This window comes from Alosa sapidissima, chromosome 1, assembly GCF_018492685.1.
Source record: "Alosa sapidissima isolate fAloSap1 chromosome 1, fAloSap1.pri, whole genome shotgun sequence".
Classification (NCBI taxonomy): domain Eukaryota; kingdom Metazoa; phylum Chordata; class Actinopteri; order Clupeiformes; family Clupeidae; genus Alosa; species Alosa sapidissima.
Window position 1 is genome coordinate 30,205,595 of NC_055957.1, and position 18,674 is coordinate 30,224,268.

Sequence of the window (18,674 nt, forward strand, 5' to 3'; positions counted from 1 at the left end):
GTGTAGTGTACCAACATGACGTTCATTCATTGGAGGATAATCAGCTGGTCACAACATCTGGTGTCGCTCTCCTGCTTCCGGGTGTTTTTAAACGGGTGTGTCTAACATTGGTCAGAGTCAGTTTATTTTATTGTCTATGGTCAGAGTCACAATAAACATGGGGATCACCAAACTGGCCGATTTGATTCGAATTGATGCTCCCGGTGCAATATCTCACAAGGAGATCAGCGATTACACTGGTCAGTCCCAACTTCTTTCCTCTAGGCTAGTTAGCCTATTCCCACTATAGGCTAAGGCTAGCCTAGTTGTTAACCAATTACATCGGGGTTCATGTGACATTATCCTTATGTTATCTGACATTACGTATGATTACATCTATTAGCTGGTCAAAGTATATGGCATAATGTGTTTGCATGTCAGGAGTTAACTTAGCTAGCTAACCACATCCCCAAGTGATCTGAATGTAGCATCCAGGCTGACATCGGCATTAGAAATCATTTTTTGTGGGTCATCAGGGTTGCGCTAGTAAATCAGACAGTGAAAGTTAAATGAGAGCCTATTGATGAGTTTTAAGGAAACTATTTATATCTTTACTTTTCATAGGAAAGATCATCGCTTTGGATACATCCATTGTTTTGAATCAGTTTCGTACCGCGGTTCATACAATGCAATATTTGAGGTAGGTCTCTGATCAGAGATTTTCGGGTTACATTGATCTATGATTGGCTAACTTCATGGTGGCTTCTAAGATTTTAATAAAAAGGTGGATAAAAGAAATGTAAGTTTCTTGTAAGGTTAGCTGCCCTTCATGTCTCATGTGATCTTTATTATACAATTGCAGTCCTCTGACTGGGCTGTTATTTCGCACACTTACTTTTCTGGAGTATGATATCAAACCGGTCTATGTCATCGACGGGAGGCCCCCTGAAGAAAAAAGAGCTGTGGTAGGACCACTTGAACCTTTTCATTTCTTTGGTCTCTTTGTTGCAATGTTCGGTCATTAACAAAGTGTGTGTGTGTGTGTGTTGTGGTTATGACTCTCTAATCACCATTATGTAGTTGGAGAGGCGAGCTCAGAATAAAGGCTGGAACTCCCCTTCACGTCCACACTCTAATGCAGGTAAGATTAATTCTATTATTATTATGTCTTGTTGTGTGTTATTGTATGTTATTGTCAACACTGGCTATGACAACATTGTATCCAAACAGTCATGCTAATAACTTTGAGCCACTTTAAATTTGAATTTTCCACACATTTCTCTATATTTGCCATTCTGACGGCCAATTCAGACCGCCTCTGTGGCATGTGCATTGTGTGTTTGTTCCGTGGCTGCTGCGTCACGCTGTGCTGCTGCAGACAGTCTGCCTATTAAAACATGGTGTGAACATGGTGGACATGACCATTTTGCTTACAGAAACTTAAAATGTTGCTCATTCAGTCAGCTATCCTTTCAATTTGAGCTGAACGATGCTTTCATTCAGTTTCCTCACAGACACGAGACTGTGTGCAGCTACTTAAGCTTGTGGGCGTCCCTGTTCTCATGGTGAGTGTTCCGTTTTCTTGTTCTTTGTTATATGTTTAACATCAGTTTTCTTGTTTTTTGTTAAATGTTTAACATCAGTTTTCTTGTTTTATGGTCATGTTATTTATATACAGTCTAAATAGTAATATTATGGAGCATTTGCCAGTATTCATCTCAGGAGATATTTATTTGGGGATGAATGGTGCTAAATAGACCACCATGCACCATCATCATCTTTTTCTCTTGTGCCCAGGCGCCTGGAGATGCAGAGGCCTTTTGTGCCCATCTTGTGAAGACCGGTGTGGTAGATGCAGTGGCGTCAGAGGATATGGACACTTTAGCTTTTGGAGGTTCTCTTCTCCTTCGCCAACTTAATGCTAAGAAAGACAGGTGAGATGAAGATGGAGCTGAAGTCACATAATATCTCCCATCCCATTGAACTTTTGATTGTTTACTATAGTTATATAGCTGTCTTGGTCTTAGGGGCTGTCCACACTGTCAACAAATAACTATAAAGACAACTGTTAGTATGAGCATCCACACTGACCAACAATAAGGAAAGCCTGTCAGAAATGTCCTAGCGAGAAACACAAAATGCTTAAAATTCTCTGGACATACACAAGCCCCCCTCAAGCACAGGTTAGCCATGCCAGTTAGTTATAAGAAGAAGCAGCGATGGCTTCATTTTTTAGATGTTCATCATGGCAGAGCCAGCGAAAAGACCAAAGACACAGTTGTGAAATATGCACCCCAAAGCTATGGGGAGAGCTCCTTAGAGAGAAATTGGTGATGAAATGACTTACATGTTACAGAGTGGGCCTTTAAGATTACACCTAAGTCATTTGGAAGGAATTGTGGAAAATGATTAAGCCATTGTTGTACTGTAGGGCTACTTGCTGACTTTCACTCTCAATGAAGTTCCATTATGATAAGAGAACAGAATACTTGCGGAATGATATGAAGGGCATGAATCAGAAGCAAAAAACTGTTGCCATTAGCAGCAGTCATTCATGTATTGCTGTGGTGAAATATAACAAATATTGAACATCTGAACGATGGGACAGTGTATTCATATCAGTGGAATTTTCTGCAGCATTCCTCGGAGCCGTATAATAATATTATTTCTGTCTGTTTTTATAGTGATATCACAGAATTCTGCTTGTCCAAGATTTTAGAAATTCTACAACTGTCCCAAAAGGAGGTGAGACATATTTTGCCATTAACAGAAAATGCCTCATTGACATCACAATTCACTACTTGGTTCAGTACACTTTTGTGATTACAAAATGACTTCTCAAACACATACCTTTTATCTTAACCAGTTTGTGGACTTGTGCATCTTGCTGGGATGTGACTACTGTGACAAGATTGGAGGTCTTGGACCCAAGCGAGCGTTGTCGCTAATCAAGAAACACCGAACCATAGAGTGTGTGTCACAGAATGTCAATAGAAAGGTACTTGCACCAAACTGGCCAGGAACACTTAATTGTGATTATCAGTGCTTTCTTTTCTGGTGCCTGCGTCTGTATTCCTCCATCTATCATCACTAACAATCCCCCAACTCGTCCTATTCTTCCTTCAGACACATCCTGTCCCTCTGGGCTGGACTTATCAGAGAGCCCGTAACCTCTTCCTTGAGAGCCTGCAGGTTGCGACACCAGAGTTGGAATGGAAGGAGCCCGATGAAGAGGGTCTGGTTGGCTTCCTGTGCCAGGAGAAACATGTTGTAAAGTAAGCCTGGGGGGGTATGATGACTGATGATGAAGACACTCACTTATCAAAAGAGCAAATGTCAGTTATTCATAAACAGACCTATTTATTTTAGTTTATTTCTGTTTATTTGCACTCAGGTCTTCATCTGTGACACCTCTCTCTATCTCCTCTCTCTCTCTTTCTCTCTCTCTCTTCTTTGTTGCCAGATTGGACAGAGTTCGTAGTCGGATGGAGAAGTTTCGTAAGTCTCGTGAAGATAAACGCAAAGCAAGAGAGGAGGAAAAAGCAGCTGGGAAATGTCATCAATCACGAATTGAGGACTTTTTCCGTGTGACACGGAAGCGACAGGTAAAATAAAACTGCACAAGCTTCTGCATGACAGCTGTGTTGGAAATATTTTCAGTATTCAATGTTTCAGTTGTAGAACTGCCACTGAATCTTTTTTCTATTCAGTCTGTAGAGGCAGTGTGCCATGGCAAAGAAAAACAACGAAAGACCAAATGACACTGCCCTCTGCTGGTGGAAAGCAGGACTACCTGATTCTCTGCACTGATGGACTGCTAGACAAGGCTACAGCATCAGTGCATCAAGGCCTTTATTTGCACAAAAAGGCTTTTTGTTTTGGATATTATTCTGAACATGTAAATGTTTGTATAATTCATATATCATATTTGTTAGATATTTCACCGTTTTTTACTTTTTTTTTAATGAATGAGGAAACTATGTTTTGTAACATAACGTTTGGATGAAGGATGCAAATGAAACATGTGTGTTTGATGTTTACATTTTTGACTTGAGTCAAAAATATCTGGGGAGTCAAAAATATCTGGGGGGTATTCAAACCCAGGTTGGTCATTAAACCACGTAGGCTACTTGAAATACCCCCCTGACCTTGCTATTAAAAAACAGTTTCAAACCAAGAATCTCCATAATTTGGATGGGATTGAAGTTGAACATATCCAAAAGAAGGGTATATGATCTGGGATTTACTGGTAGGCCTATATTTTGATACAATCTAACGATACATTCGTGGAAATATACCAATATATCAAAATACAATCATGGAAACAAGAAGGTGAACCCAAAGTAGGCTACTTTTGGTAGGCTATAGCAGAAAATGGTAGAACTTGTCTTTCTTATGACGCACTCCAATACAGCGGGTGGCGGTACCAATCTGGAAAGCAAAACTATTCCATAGAAGAAGGAATTCTGAGCGATAGCTGTGCCTGGAAGACTGCGGTGGATGGTTTTAAGATTGATGTTTGGTCTGTTTATGCGCTAAATTTAACAAGTTATTTTACTGCACCATCCTCTCCCGCGACGACCAGCGCTACATTGGTCATGGCGGCGAGTGCGAAAAGAAAACAGGAGGAGAAGCATTTGAAGATGCTCCGAGAAATGACTAGCTTGCCTGCCAATAGGAAATGCTTTGATTGCGACCAGCGCGGCCCAACCTACGCTAACATGACAGTGGGCTCTTTTGTTTGTACCACCTGTTCCGGGATTCTGTAAGTTATAAACAAGGCTAGTTGCCTGTTGCTGATGTTTCGTTAATCATCACCCCTCCTAGGGAGATGTCTTCATCAGTGAACAGTAGCGTTAGTCAGCCATAACGGATTACCCATTTCATAGTCATAGCCTACATAATAGTTATAACCTGACGGTTGACCTAGCCTACAGAAAATGTTGAATAGGCATAACTTGCGACTTGCAAACAGAAAGTCGCTCTTGCTTAGATTTGCTAAATTAAATGAGATGGTAGGATTGCATGCTGTCGTCACCTACGCTTTTTGGCTACGTTTTTGACTTGTGCATCTTGGTCTGTAAAAACTTTCTCTGCAACTCGAAATGCAGTTAGAGCCATGCAGTTTCGACTGAGAAAAACTGCAAACTAATGAGGCTGAAGCACGTGAAAGAGTCACTTCAATGATGAAAATGTGCTATAATGACTTTTCCGTCAAGATATGCAGTGTTGATTGAACAGTTTGCGTAATGCTCGTCTTGTCTCCCCAAGGCGTGGCCTCAACCCACCGCATCGTGTGAAGTCCATCTCTATGACAACATTCACACAACATGAAATTGACTTCTTACAGAAACACAGCAATGAGGTATGGCATATTTTAACATACCGAGAGATCAAGCATTTAATCTACTCAAGTGCTATAGGTTGTGTTTTTAGCATGCTGTTATTGTGGTATTGCCAAACACAGGAATCTCATGCAGTTTTGCAGTATTTTTCGGTTCTTCAGATGTTTTCCACTTTCTTCTGCCATTGCTCTATTATTTAATTAATCCCTACCACATATTTACTGCATGGTGCAGGTTTGTAAACACATTTGGCTTGGGCTTTATGATGACAGAAGCTCTGCTATCCCAGACTTCCGTGAACCACAGAAGGTCAAGGAGTTCCTCCAAGAAAAATATGAAAAGAAAAGATGGTGAGCTGTGTGAGCACCTTTGCACCAATTCTCAGTATCATCATGGCAATTTACACACACCTCTCCGGTCTATCTTTCCTTTGTTTGGCTGCAGGTATGTCCCCCCTGAACAGGCCAAAGTCATCGCTTCTGTCCAGGCCTCAATCTCTGGGTCCTCTGCCAGCAGCACAAGCAGCACCCCTGAGGTGCAGCCTCTCAAAACCCTGCACCTGAGCAAGACTCCGGCCAACCAGGTATTAACTCTCATGGCTCTACCATTGCTGATAGTGTGCACTTTATTTATTCTCCAAAAGCTATGCAGACAAGCATCCTCCTGTCAGGATTCATTCAAGCTGAGACAGGACCAGGGTTGTCCAGGATGAGGTTTCACCAAAACATCAGTGTAAAAAGTGAAGAAGGACTTTGTGGTTCAGAGGCATTGAGGACAGTTTCATATTGTTTACATTCTGTCGATCCACAGCCATACTGAATAATTTAAGTGCTCTCCGTCTCTCTCTCTCTCTCCCTCTCTCTCTCTCTCTCTCTCTCTCTCTACTTGTATTTCTCTTATAGCTTAATCAGTCCCCGGCAATCAGCCGTGTCCAGCCTCAGTCAGAGAAAAAGTTTGACCTCCTTTCTGACCTCGGTGGAGACATATTTGCAACTCCACCCTCTCAGACAGCAGGCTCCACCAACTTTGCAAACTTTGCCAATTTCAACTGCCCTTCAGGTATTGTATTGTTTCTGACCTGTAGTAGGCGTGCTTGGTATGTCCTATTCACTTAAACACATCTAAAAAGCAATTTGCCTGTGATATATTACATTAAGTCAAAACAAACCATTGCCGTCTTACTCTTTGTTTTTCCTTTATTTGTTTGATTTACTTGTTGAGCTGTGCAAACAAGGATGTCTGATCTCCTGAAATTGCTTAGCATTGCACATGGCCACCCTTGTAAATGCATACACAACCATGCATTAAAGGTCACATGTACTGTATGTTACCAGCTTGGTTTCATTGTCTAGTTTTCAGTTGCTTTACTTCATTGTTTTTTGTTCTGCTTTTCTCCTCACTTTTGGTTTTATGTCTCATGTTTGTGACTGCTGCAGCGCAAAGTAGCTCAAACTCAGACTTTGCCAATTTTGACTCATTTGGAAATTCCAGTGGGTCCTCGTCCTCATATTTTGGTACCTCACCCCCCTCCCAGCCCTTCACTCATCCCTGTCATACAGGTATAATCTCCACATGACACCCAGAACCCCCACCTGACACCCTGTTCACAGTGCAGAGGTTCCCTTCAACATTAATTGTCTGTTTATTGTATGTAATACCACATTGCATGTCAATATATGTAATTTGCTGCATCCATTCATTTCTGCTGGTGTTTGCCATGTGCAATCAGTTAGAGCTTGTAGCAGAGAAACAATATGGCTTTGTTTCTGGCAAATCAGCATGGTAATGTTACAAAAATAATATTATCTTACATAAAGAAATAACATACACATCCATATTGCACACTCTTGCTAAAATGATTATATACATTTAAACAGATATCACAACTTTTTAATTGTCTTTATTTATTTATTTTTAATTCACTCTTTATGAACTTTTATCGATAACCTAAGCAGTATTTCCATGGTAATAAGCATGTAACACCTACCCCCTGTATTGTAAATAACTTAAGATTAAACAGCCTGCACAGTTAGCAAATATAACAACACCATTGTCTGATACTCTCTACTTCCTCTACTGACTGTATGGTATGTGTTTGTCTATGTGCAGGTGGCAGGGTGTCCGTGCCCTCCCTCTCTAACATGGCTTCGGCACCCACTCCACCCGTCACATCCGCTGAGGACCGCTACGCTGCCCTGGCTGAGCTAGACAGTGCCCTCAGTTCCTCGGCCCCCACAGGAAGCGCTGCTCAGGGGTAAGTGTCACGACACAGTGAGAGTGATGCTCATGATGCATCCTTGGCTGTCACTTGGTTTGATTTTGAGCGTGGTTGTCTTGCTGATCCAGGAGTATGTTTGGAGCAGTACCAGGTGCCACCTCAGTGCCCACCCAGCCACCACTTCCTGTCATGCAGAAAGGTTTTGTTGGTGAGGGCACACATTTATTTTCAAGTTTGGTTTGAACTCTGAATAGTATTGGTATAGTTGGTATAGTTATCTTAAACTTGTTTTTTTATTTAATTGGGTTTATACAGAGCCTTATAGATAGGAAAGGAAATTAAATCTTTTGAATTTCAGCGCCTGGCTCTCCATTCCCTTCACCACCAAGATTTCTTCATCCTCTTAATCACTCACAAAAACAAAAATCTATCACAAATGAATGCTATATCCACTTTATCTACTACTACTTTAACTAACTACTTACTATATCAATCTGTTCTGTCACTTAATCTACCGGTGGTAGGCTACCTTACAAAATTAAACAACACAGCTGACGTTCCACCAGAAATGGATTAGCTGGCTGATAATGTTGCCATAGTTTTAAAGGACTACTGCATAAACCGAATTGATTGTTGTTCTTACAGTAGTTTTTTGGTTTGATTATCTGAGTGTTAATTAACTGGTTTCTTCTATCTTATAGATGTGTCTTTCTTTTCTTTTAGCTGCTCCATCCACAAACCCATTTATAGCTGCTGGCATGGCCCCTGAGCCTATGTCCACCAACCCCTTCCAGAGTAATGGCAGAGCATCAGCTCCAGGTACAAAATGGCCTTTGGCAAACATATCTTGTGTACCTCAAATATATTGTATCCCCAATTGCCACAGCAGTATAACAACAGTAAATAAGCTTTATTATATGAACCTACACATTCTCATTGAATGAGGCAGGCTATTAGGATTTACAACAGTGTTGGGTAATATTTAATATATATATATATATATATATATATATATATATATATATATATATATATATATATATATATATATATATATATATTAATGAAATTATCTCTTTTTGGTGCACTTTCAGCATTTGATCAACTTTAAAATTAATGGGGGAAAGGATAGAGCTGTGAGAAAGAAACAAATAAGTGCTTCGGTGTCGTTGATATCAGTCTGAATGTCACAGCCTCATTTGGAACAGGCTCTATGAGTATGCCAGCAGGATTCGGGAACGCCACCAGTTACTGCCTCCCTACCAGCTTCAGTGGGACTTTCCAGCAGCCCTTCCCAGGCCAGGCACCCTACGCTCAGCCCTCTGCATACCACCAACAGCCCAATGGTGAGTTCTAGGGATGTACTTAGGAAGATGCACAAGATGACAAGATGAAGTACGACATCATTTACCAGTGGTAGCTAATGTTCATCTGCTGTGTTCATCTGTTGGTAAGTGTTGTGTTGATTATTTGCATAGCCAGCTGCAGATTTCACCCGTAACGGCCACAGGCTGAACACAACTCTAAGAGGACAGGTGTGCTCTACATGTCTGTCTAAGTTTTAGGTGACCCAACCTGAGAGCTTCATTAATCCTGTTGAGGTTCTGTAGGTCTGTCTAAAAGGTCGGATGTGTGTCTCTCTGATTTAGAACTGACGGACGGTCATCATGTAACAAGATATGAGGGGGTTTGGACTCAGAGAACGTAGCTAAAATAGTAGGTCACTTAAAGCAGCAGTAGGCAGTAGTTTTATCTAAAATTAGCAAGCTATCTCAATAACCGCCAAAAAACTTGGCTTCCAATGGCCATAATCAAACAAATGCAGTTTGCACTGATAAAAAAATAAGCTTGTCAACTTAATTATTTCTGCAAATATTGTTCTTATTGACTAGTTGACTAGTTTCCAACTAGTCAGAATGATGTGAGTTTATCAGCTTTCCCCTTAAAGTTCACTAATGTAAATGTATTTTCAGGTCTTAGATTGGTAGGTAGCTTGGCTCAAAACTTTTTAAAAAGCATACCAAAAACAGTAAAAAAAAAAAAAAAAACAGAAACACAACAAAGAAACAATGTCTAACTTTTGAGCTATTTAATCAAGAATGAATAAATGTTGTCTCCGGCCTCCATATATGTGCGTTAAAGCATTGTACTCTTACACACATGGTACAGATGGTACACATTTTTTCCAAAACCAAATCAAAACAGTCTTGATTTGTGGTAGCTGGGTGGCTAATTGACATAATGTGACATTTCATGTCCCCTTACTCCCCCTTAGGCACTGGATTCCCAGTCTATGGACAGGTCAAACCTCCCATGACCTCTTATGGGCAGGGGATCTCAGCCCCTGGCATGTCCAACAATCCATTCACGGTGAGCTTTATGGTCAGAGTAAGATCATGTGATTGTGATGGTCTTCTGAAGGACTGACTGAATTCTCTGATGAGTACTGTATGTTTGCTCTTTTTGTTTCCTCTTGCAGGGAGGTGTCCCCGCAGGGTCGTACCCCTCAGGAGGTTCTTCCACAAACCCCTTCCTGTGATGTTCCCAATGCAAAAGCACAGACGTGACATCCAAGCACTCACATACACTAAAACACACATTCCATGTCACCACGTACTCCAAACACCAAGAAGTTAAATCTATAAAGGCAGATTTTTAGATGCACAGCACTGAGTGTCTTATTGTTTTAAAGGGGAAAAAAGCCCTGTGATGCAAGTCCAGAGGGAAGCCTCCCTTTCTTGTAGTGTTTTGGGAAAAGAGAAAAAAAACCTTTTGAACTCACTGCCATGTCATGAAGATATACGTATTTGTTATGTAGCTTCAATTCAAGTTACTTTATATGCTTAGAAAGTAAGCTCCTATTGCATATCTCCTATTGCATCATTTGCAATCCTCTTAAGCACACACTTTGTACATATTAAACTGTGCTCAGAGAACAGAGAAGACAGTAAAGAGATGTACTTTTAAAAGTGGTCAGATATAATGGTTCTACATTGGAACCTCATTTCATTTTGTAAAAATAAAACCCACATATTAAAGCAACACCAAAGAACTTTCCCTCTGTCGCACGCACGCTATTTGTTTATCCAGCACCGGCTTTGCAAATAACGATGTCCACAGACAAGGTAGAATATTTTGCATGAATTATAAAAGTACGATGTATTGCGACATCAGATGCAAGTCAAATTTGTAGTTTCTTATGTCTCATTCCATCGAACTACAGATCCGCTACCCGATCTGGCAAACATAGTGCGGTTATAGCCGATAGAGGGCCGCGAAGTGAATGCAGAATTGCCGTTCACCCTGTTACGAGTTGATGAACCACTGAAACGCTCTTTGGTGTTGCTTTAAAGGCCTTTCATATCAACCACTTGACCTACTTCCTGCCTGAAAGAGGTCAGAAACTCATTATGAGAATCCATTTTCAGCTTGTCAGGACACTGTTATAGTATTAACATGATGGACAAGCAAATGTTCTGAACGTACCAGGAGGAAATGTATGGTCTCTTACAAACTGCTTATTATCTGGACAGCTAAGGCAAAATGTTCTACGATGTATAACCCTGAAAGCATTTTTGACTGTACGAAGCACACTATTATGGACGTTAAGTCAGTATGTACATATATAAATATATGTATAAATATATTAAACGTTTTTTAACTATATGACCTGATGTATTTCTTACTTCCAGTGCAACATTTGTTTAGGAGACATACTAAACAGAACTTGGGTCACATCTATTTCCCTAAAGAATTTGCTGGTGGCCCAGGTCTGGCCCACACACTGTAAAATGACTGTAATGCAATACTTGAGCCAGGTCTTTTTTTTTTTTTTTTTGCTTTATTAAAGACATAATACAAATATACAAATGAATACAAAAGTGAAACAGTATAGTTACAATTATACAAAATAAAATTACAAGTTGCACAAAGCAAAGAACAATTAATAAGTAAATAAATGAAAAGAAAAAAGACAATTAACAAGCACATTATTGTAATGTTTAAGCAATATTGTAGCTTTTTTGTTATCCAATCTTTTAACAATTTCAAGAAAGGACTCAAGTTCAGCGCTAAATTGTTGTACATTTGGGTAGGCCTATATAAAATTTAGTAATCAAAATAACACTTGAGCCAGGTCTGCCCGCAGCCACTGGAATGACGACGAGGGTTGGGAGGGGCTTGGCTTCTCCTGCAGCCTAGAGGCCCATGCAGAAACAGAACCTTTCCGATTTTCTATTTTTTTTTTATTATCCAATTTTCTGTCAAGCTCAACACATATGCAAAATCAGAAAAATTACTCTAAAATCTTAATTGCGTATTTAGCCTACCTGGTGAACAAAAAACACAATGTTAGGAAATTGAATTACATTTTTCAATTTCCCATTTTTAAGTTTCGTAATAGAAAATTTAACTGATAGGCGTTCCACGGACCGGGTCCAAACCATAGACATGTAAAAGGTCTAAACTCTATTTCTGAAATTTCAGAGGTAGTGGAGCGGTTAAGCTCATATAATGAGAAGTATTGTGCATTTAATGACTAAAGCATGAAATTTTGTTCAGTGTTTTTACACACTTTGAAGTTTATTTTCAGACGTGGAGCCACTTCAGATCTGACCTCTGGGGCTAGATATTTGCTGTACGGTGACGATGAAAAGAGAAGACGCAGAAGTGGCGTTTTTATTCGCGTTTAGACGAGCATTCTCAGGGGGAAATCTTTGTTTATATGAAGACGCAAGAGCAGGGTTGGGTCAGATTACTTTGAAATGTAATCCATTATTGACTACAAATTACATGGCAATTTTTGTAATCAGTAACGTAATCAGTTGGATTACCAAAAACATGTAACGTAATCTGATTACTTTAGGATTACTTTTAGATTACTTCAATAAATATGCCCATTAAGTAAAAGACACCACCACAGAATTGATGAAAGAATTCTCATTCTATTTTTCTTCTCCACTCTTCTCCAAACATGCACAACTCAGCTTAACCTTTATATGGGCACACCTGGACAAATAATTTAGCTTTCGCTGGATTTTTTTGACCCAGGGACATGGCCTGAGATTGGCATAAAAAAGGGAAGCATTAAACCCAAATGACACCATGTCCGTTTCAATTGTGGGGGTGAGAAAATTATTATTTTGGGATGTTTTTCAACTGGGTGACTTTCTCAAAGTAAACTGTAACACTGAAACAAGAGGCTACATTAAGATTAGGAGGAAAAGATCAGGCAGTGTGCCGAGAGACCTGCCCCAATAGTAGCCTATGTAAGTTAGTAAGTAAGTATATCTTTTGATCCTGTGAGGGACATTTGGTCTCTGCATTTATCCCAGTCTGTGAATTAGTGAAGTCGAACCGGCAAGCCCAAAGGACGAAGCCCTAACCAGTAGGCCATGGCTGCCCCAAAAGGCAGCATTTGAACATTAAACCACACAATGATCCAAAACATACAGCCAAACAAGGCAAGAAATGGTTAACAGAGAACAATATCAACATTTTAGAGCGGATCTCAATCCGTCAAAAAAGTGAGCACAAATTGTGAAAAAGTGATGGCAAATAATCGTTCCTGCCTCAAAACCCAGATTGCTGCTAAAAAGGTGCAGTCTACAATCGTTGTGGAGACATGAAGAGGCTTGGTGGGTATTATATGAACCATTTTGAGAGCTGTGGTGGTAAATAAAAAGACAATAAGACAAAAAATGCCAGACGGAGCGGCGTAGTCGCCAGCGTTGACACCAGATGACAAAAACATTTAGACCTATAGTTTGGCAAATTAAATGAAGTGATTTTTCTGATCATTAAATATATAAAAAAAACTATTTGTAAGTTAAAATGGCAAATAATAATAAATATAAAAAAATGCAAGGTTGCCTATAGTAAGACGTAGTAGTAATAGCACATGAGGCAGTACTATTGCACATTTTATTAATGTATTAAGCACTGTTCCTTCATTAATATTGGAAATTTGCCTACTTTATAAAGTTATAACAGATATATAGATCTAGGCAAGATGTACAGTATAACCAGACTTAAGGGCTCATGCAGGTGAGAGACACACTTCTAACATTCAAGAGGATATCAGAGATGCTCTCATGAAGGCCTGTGACCACGATCATGAGTGATGCTATGCATTTGGTGAGAGCAGCATAAGTGGTGCGCAGAGATTTTTGATTCTAAGTTTCACTTTGACAGCTCATTCCATCCCAGTAGTCAGAATGATTCTGTCCCCACCATCACTTTTTGCATTGATGTCTATAATCTTCGATGGAGAAAACATCAAACACCAAGCTCAACACAGACCACCATGGCTACAAACATTTCAAAGAAACACCCAGCAATCCTGAAAGAATTCCATGCTGGGAGGTTCGTTGTGCATAAGACATGAAACAAGTTCTCAGCCATTGCAATAGACCAGTGTCATGAACAGAACAATGCACTCATCAAAGGATCTGGTGGACCAGTTCGACTAACAGAGAATCCCGGGGCACTGCAACGCTGGATGGTGGCTGGGCCCGGCCCTGAAATTGCCAGAATAATTATTGAATTTGAAAATGGAAGGTCACCACAACCTGAAAACCATCACCATGAGCAGCCTTGAGCAGCACAGGGAGCATGTTAGGTCCCTCATAACAGTGATTGAGGAGATGGGTAACCCATTTCTTGAAGAGAGCCAAGATCTGCTGGTCCTTGATACCAATGACATCAAACGAGACAGGGAAATCATTCACAGAAGTTACTGAAGCTTTCAATGAGCTCATGCAATTGAAGAATGATCAGAGTGAACTGCTGGAGCGCTTTATAGTGCTAATGTATAGGACAAGTGACATCATGGAGGTGAATGCGGCCAGAAAACCTGTTTGCAAAGAAATCTAGAGCTTTAGAGAACATCCCACCCACAAAGGCTGCACTTCAGCAACATATTAAGCGGGCCAAACCATAATGCATAAGAAAGATTTAATAAACTAAATGTTGAACAGATATATGCCTTTAGACCCCTCTTGAAAGACCCAAAACTATCTCAGGAACAGAGAGCACTGGGCAACTCATTCCACTAACAAGGAACCACTGAGGAAAAGAGTCTTGAATTTGACCTAGTGTTTATGTCTGGTTGACACAACATCATCAGAAGTCAGGAACAGATGTATATACACTTAGTTGTGCAGTGTTGACATCATGAATATAAACTTTCTATCAATCCAGTTGCTACAGCTTTCATATCCATTATATGCATAGTAAACATATAAAGTCCAAGAACCACCACCATATAAGGTGAAGATAAAATCAATCCCAGGAGGAAGTACACAGACACATAATGCAAGTAAGCATTGAGTGCCCAACTTTGTGACACCTCCAAGTGGGCAGGTCAAAGCTAATTGAGAAAGTAATCAATTTTGCATTGAACCCGGAAAGGAGATATGTCTACTCTCTAAAATATTCTATATATTTTAATAATGGTCTTCTCCTTAATGGTAATCCTTAGACTGGAAAATCCAGACCCTGATAATCTAGAAACTGGCCCAACTCGAGGGGCAGCACCAAGCATACATTTGAAAATCTCACTGCACGCAATTGGATAACACTACGACCAATGTTTACTGACTGATTCTGGACTTCGACGCAATTTGTTTAGCTCGCCTCCTGCCCGCCTATACCAGATACACCGATGTGATTGGTTACACAAGATGCAAGGGGTAAAAGTAACGTGCATCATTACTCATTGCCGGAGTCTCTTGCAGAGAAAATTCAAATTATCCTCTCGCGAGAACTCTGGATTTCCAGGGTATGTAAACCTGACAATACTCTGAAACTCTTACAGTAATTTTGCTTATCAGTTGTTCTACCTCATACAAATCCAAAAAAGCCACAATAAACAGTAATGAGCAAAAAGAAACATTATAAACAGGAAAGTAGCATTTACCCATAATCCCTAACTGCTTTGTATCAACTGTGCCACTAGTTTATGGGACAATAACACCAGTTTTCTAAGTTATTTGAACAATGATGAATCATAGTCAACTTGACAAAAGAATAGAAGTTAAGATAACACCAAGGGAAATCATTTTTTACAGTGCAGTGGGCGGTTGGGGATATAATATCATGATCATTAAAGATAGCAGGGAGCAGATCCAGTCAGTGTCCTATAGGCCAAAGTATGGGTGAAGGATGAGACAGGATGGCAGCCATTCTAGACCACTCTTCCAGAGGCATCCCATGGCTGTTATTAACCGATCCATTGTGGCTGCAAAAAAGGGTGTACTATGCGTTGCAGGTGCAAGAAGGCTGCCTCCTGCTCTTGCTCAGGAGACTGTTTGCCTGGACACAGCCAATAAAGATATGACATTAAAAAATACTTGTGTCTTTTTTTGAAAGGGGTCCTTATTAAATTGCTCTTTATCATATTATTTACTATCTACCATTCCACTATGTATCTATCTAATCTATCTATAGGCATAGCAGTATACTGTAGGTCTAAAGGTGAAAAAAGAAATCACATTTGTATGTGATTAGAATGTTAGTAGAATTCTGGAATGATTTGTAAAAATATTTTACTCCTCAAAGATGTGTATACAGCAAATATCTAGCCCCAGAGGTTAGATCTGAAGTGGCTCCACGTCTGAAATTAAACCTTAGGGGGTGAAGATTATATGGTGAAACTTTCATGCTTTAGTCATAAAATGCACAATTGTTTTGGTTATCAGCCTAACTAAGGTAGCTAACTTGCGTTTTAGCCATAGACACAGTAAAAAAAAATAGCCGGCACAGCCTGGGCGTGACGAAGGATTAGGTCACCCTGCCCCGTTGCTATAGTCACTGGTGCGTCTTTACAAATGGCGAGTCTTATGGGGGAAACTTTGTTCGAAATCAGCGGACAAGGGCCAGCTCCAATGAAGGATTACTTTCATCTTCAAATAGCAAAATCAGAAGTGAGTTTTTGTGATCGCCAACATCTATGTAGGCTAAAATGTCCATCTCATGAAGTGCCAACAGTGACATGACTCGCTGGTTTCGCCTGAAGCTAATGTTTCCCCATTATCTTAGCAAAAACATTCAACATCGCATAAAATTAACGTTATGTCGGATAGCTTTTATTTCCAGTTCATAACAAGTGTCACTTAACGTTGACCATCGTGCTTTGCAGGTGATTTGGAGATGGTGGAATATTTCTTTGAGAAGCGAAAGCACAAAACCTGGAGAATTCAGGGAGTCACACTCAGATTATCTGGAGAACAGCATGTTACAGAGTAACGTTATAACCTATTATGTTTAGCTGAAATTGCAATTGTTAACGTAGGCATAGGCCTATTCTAGTTCGTGAGGACTCGACGGGCCACACTTCACTTTGTGATGTCGAGCAAAGATCCATTTCATGGCTAGCCTACTTTACCATGATACGTTTGTCTCCAGGCCAGGTTCGAGTGGTATTCGGTTCTCGCATCATGCAACATACTCTAGCGCTATGTGAGGGACACTTCGATTACCTGGAACGCCTTCCCAGACGACTCCTGCTTCGGATCATGACCTATCTCAATTTAGAAGACATTGCACAACTTGGACAAACTTCTCAAGCTTTCAGAAAGGTGACAACAAAATATCGGTAGCCTACTACACTTTAAGGGGAAGAGATAGGATAAGGTCAACATTTTTGGGTCTAAGGCACATCAGAGGTCAAACCACAATGCCAAAGGCACACCAATTGGCCAGGCTAGGCTACTGATTATGATGAATGTCACAAACAACTAGGCTATTACAGCCGGGCCTTCATTCTCATTTGCCCATATTTCTTCCATGAGTGTTCATGAGTAAGGTGAGTTATGACTTCAACATAATTTTATTCTGCTCAACAAAAAGGTGCATTGATGCATTTAAAAAAAAGTTCCCTGTACCTTATTTCAAGCCTGTAGAAATGTATTGGGCTCCTCAAAATTCTATGGCACACCTGTAACGACACACCGGTTGAGAACCACTGAGGTGAAGCAGGACCAGAGTAGGCTAGGCCTTGTTATTTTTAGAATAGCTGCTATGAATTTGTCCTATTTAATGCCAATTTATCCTCTCTTTTCAAAGACATTTTGTCTGGTTATTTGTTCCATTCAGACTGATGTGGTTCTTTGTCCCACTCTGACTACTGTGCTTTTTTGTTTTTGTCTAGTTGTGTGGCTCAAATGAATTTTGGGAACACACTTTCAGGGTTCACTACAACACAGTTCCCGCTGGTGTGGAGATGTTGGCCAGTGAGCTAGGATGGAAAACTGTTTTCTTTACCAGTAAGCTTCAGCTGCAGAAGCAAATAAGTCGGCGAAGACAAATGACTGAGGAGGAAAATTGCCAAGATAGGACAGAGCACACTATTCCAAGTTTGAGCTACATAAGTGACAATGACCGAGGGGATTGTACTACCCTGGAGTGAGAATCCTTGTTCTTTGCATACATATCGTACAGAAAAGATTAACTGGAGCATATGTATAGAATAGATCACCATAACAAAAATAGTTAAGGTGATTTCTACATCATGTTTTGAAATTGCATACACTGGTTCTGTATCCTGAACATTGCATTCGTTTATGAACAGGTTGAAATCCTCACCTTTAAAGGGACACCAGGCAAGCCTGATGCTTTTTCTCTACAAAACCCCTCGCTCGGTCTGAAGCTCTTTTCCTTTTCTTTGCCACTTCCGTCAAGGGTTTTCGCTGCTTCTTCGCTCTGCCATTATACACACGTTTGCAACAATCTCTAGCGTTTCGTTAGCCTGCCTCAGGTAGGATACACCGAACTTGCAAGTGGGATATTCTTCCTACAGGCAGTAGGGGCGGGCGAGAGAGCTTTCATTTGCCCTGTAATCGACTTACGAAGATGATTAATTAACACGAAAACGTTGCCTGGTGTCCTTTTAAGCCATATCACAAGAGAATTTGGCGTGCACACCACTTCAGAGTGACTGAGTCTGAGATGTTGTTTGCTCCAGTCTGTTTATCAATGTTTATGTAGTCATTTTCAGATTTTTCTAGAAATCATTTTGAAGGAAAGTGCAAAAAAACTCTACACAGTTAGTCTATGGGGTTTTGTTGTTGTTTTGTAGTTTTTATTTTCATACAAATGGTTATTAAAGGGACACCAGGCAACGTTTTCGTGTT

The 18,674-nt window shown here is 40.2% G+C and overlaps 3 protein-coding genes across 7 annotated transcripts; all 3 read left to right on the forward strand.

The window, feature by feature from the left end:
* The first annotated feature begins 24 nt into the window (after nt 1-24).
* On the forward strand, nt 25-4,156 carry zgc:110269 (probable flap endonuclease 1 homolog). Its single transcript, XM_042099454.1, has 11 exons — nt 25-239; nt 604-679; nt 842-944; nt 1,060-1,120; nt 1,483-1,544; nt 1,777-1,913; nt 2,664-2,724; nt 2,846-2,977; nt 3,106-3,254; nt 3,443-3,584; nt 3,690-4,156. The coding sequence occupies exons 1-11, from the start codon at nt 137-139 to the stop codon at nt 3,738-3,740; spliced, it is 1,077 nt and encodes a 358-aa protein (XP_041955388.1). The 5' UTR covers nt 25-136; the 3' UTR covers nt 3,741-4,156.
* A 64-nt stretch (nt 4,157-4,220) lies between these two features.
* Nucleotides 4,221-10,506, forward strand: agfg1b (ArfGAP with FG repeats 1b). 5 transcript variants are annotated; one of them, XM_042099260.1, is made up of 12 exons: nt 4,221-4,744; nt 5,251-5,344; nt 5,559-5,674; nt 5,769-5,907; nt 6,227-6,383; nt 6,761-6,883; nt 7,434-7,578; nt 7,671-7,750; nt 8,266-8,361; nt 8,736-8,888; nt 9,818-9,912; nt 10,022-10,506. In XM_042099260.1, exons 1-12 carry the CDS (start codon nt 4,578-4,580, stop codon nt 10,079-10,081), a joined length of 1,425 nt encoding a protein of 474 aa, XP_041955194.1. In that variant the 5' UTR covers nt 4,221-4,577; the 3' UTR covers nt 10,082-10,506. The 5 variants fall into 5 exon arrangements, with proteins under 5 accessions (XP_041955194.1, XP_041955211.1, XP_041955202.1 ...); XM_042099277.1 differs by having other exon boundaries at nt 8,751-8,888; XM_042099268.1 differs by having other exon boundaries at nt 6,236-6,383.
* Nucleotides 10,507-16,327: 5,821 nt separating this feature from the next.
* fbxo36b (F-box protein 36b) lies at nt 16,328-18,245 on the forward strand. The gene is made up of 4 exons (XM_042099654.1): nt 16,328-16,466; nt 16,682-16,784; nt 16,948-17,120; nt 17,693-18,245. Exons 1-4 carry the CDS (start codon nt 16,371-16,373, stop codon nt 17,948-17,950), a joined length of 630 nt encoding a protein of 209 aa, XP_041955588.1. The 5' UTR covers nt 16,328-16,370; the 3' UTR covers nt 17,951-18,245.
* Nucleotides 18,246-18,674: the final 429 nt, after the last annotated feature.

What these genes read in the sequence shown, in the direction of transcription:
- zgc:110269 (XM_042099454.1), top strand. Translation starts at nt 137, where the DNA reads ATGGTCAGAGTCACAATAAACATGGGGATCACCAAACTGGCCGATTTG. An exon ending in TGGGCGTCCCTGTTCTCATG is followed by an intron (nt 1,545 to 1,776) that starts GTGAGTGTTCCG and finishes TCTTGTGCCCAG; the next exon opens with GCGCCTGGAGATGCAGAGGC. An exon ending in TACAACTGTCCCAAAAGGAG is followed by an intron (nt 2,725 to 2,845) that starts GTGAGACATATT and finishes TATCTTAACCAG; the next exon opens with TTTGTGGACTTGTGCATCTT.
- agfg1b (XM_042099260.1), top strand. Translation starts at nt 4,578, where the DNA reads ATGGCGGCGAGTGCGAAAAGAAAACAGGAGGAGAAGCATTTGAAGATG. An exon ending in AAATATGAAAAGAAAAGATG is followed by an intron (nt 5,675 to 5,768) that starts GTGAGCTGTGTG and finishes GTTTGGCTGCAG; the next exon opens with GTATGTCCCCCCTGAACAGG. An exon ending in TGGCAGAGCATCAGCTCCAG is followed by an intron (nt 8,362 to 8,735) that starts GTACAAAATGGC and finishes TGAATGTCACAG; the next exon opens with CCTCATTTGGAACAGGCTCT.
- fbxo36b (XM_042099654.1), top strand. Translation starts at nt 16,371, where the DNA reads ATGGCGAGTCTTATGGGGGAAACTTTGTTCGAAATCAGCGGACAAGGG. An exon ending in TTCAAATAGCAAAATCAGAA is followed by an intron (nt 16,467 to 16,681) that starts GTGAGTTTTTGT and finishes CGTGCTTTGCAG; the next exon opens with GTGATTTGGAGATGGTGGAA. An exon ending in GGAGAACAGCATGTTACAGA is followed by an intron (nt 16,785 to 16,947) that starts GTAACGTTATAA and finishes GTTTGTCTCCAG; the next exon opens with GCCAGGTTCGAGTGGTATTC.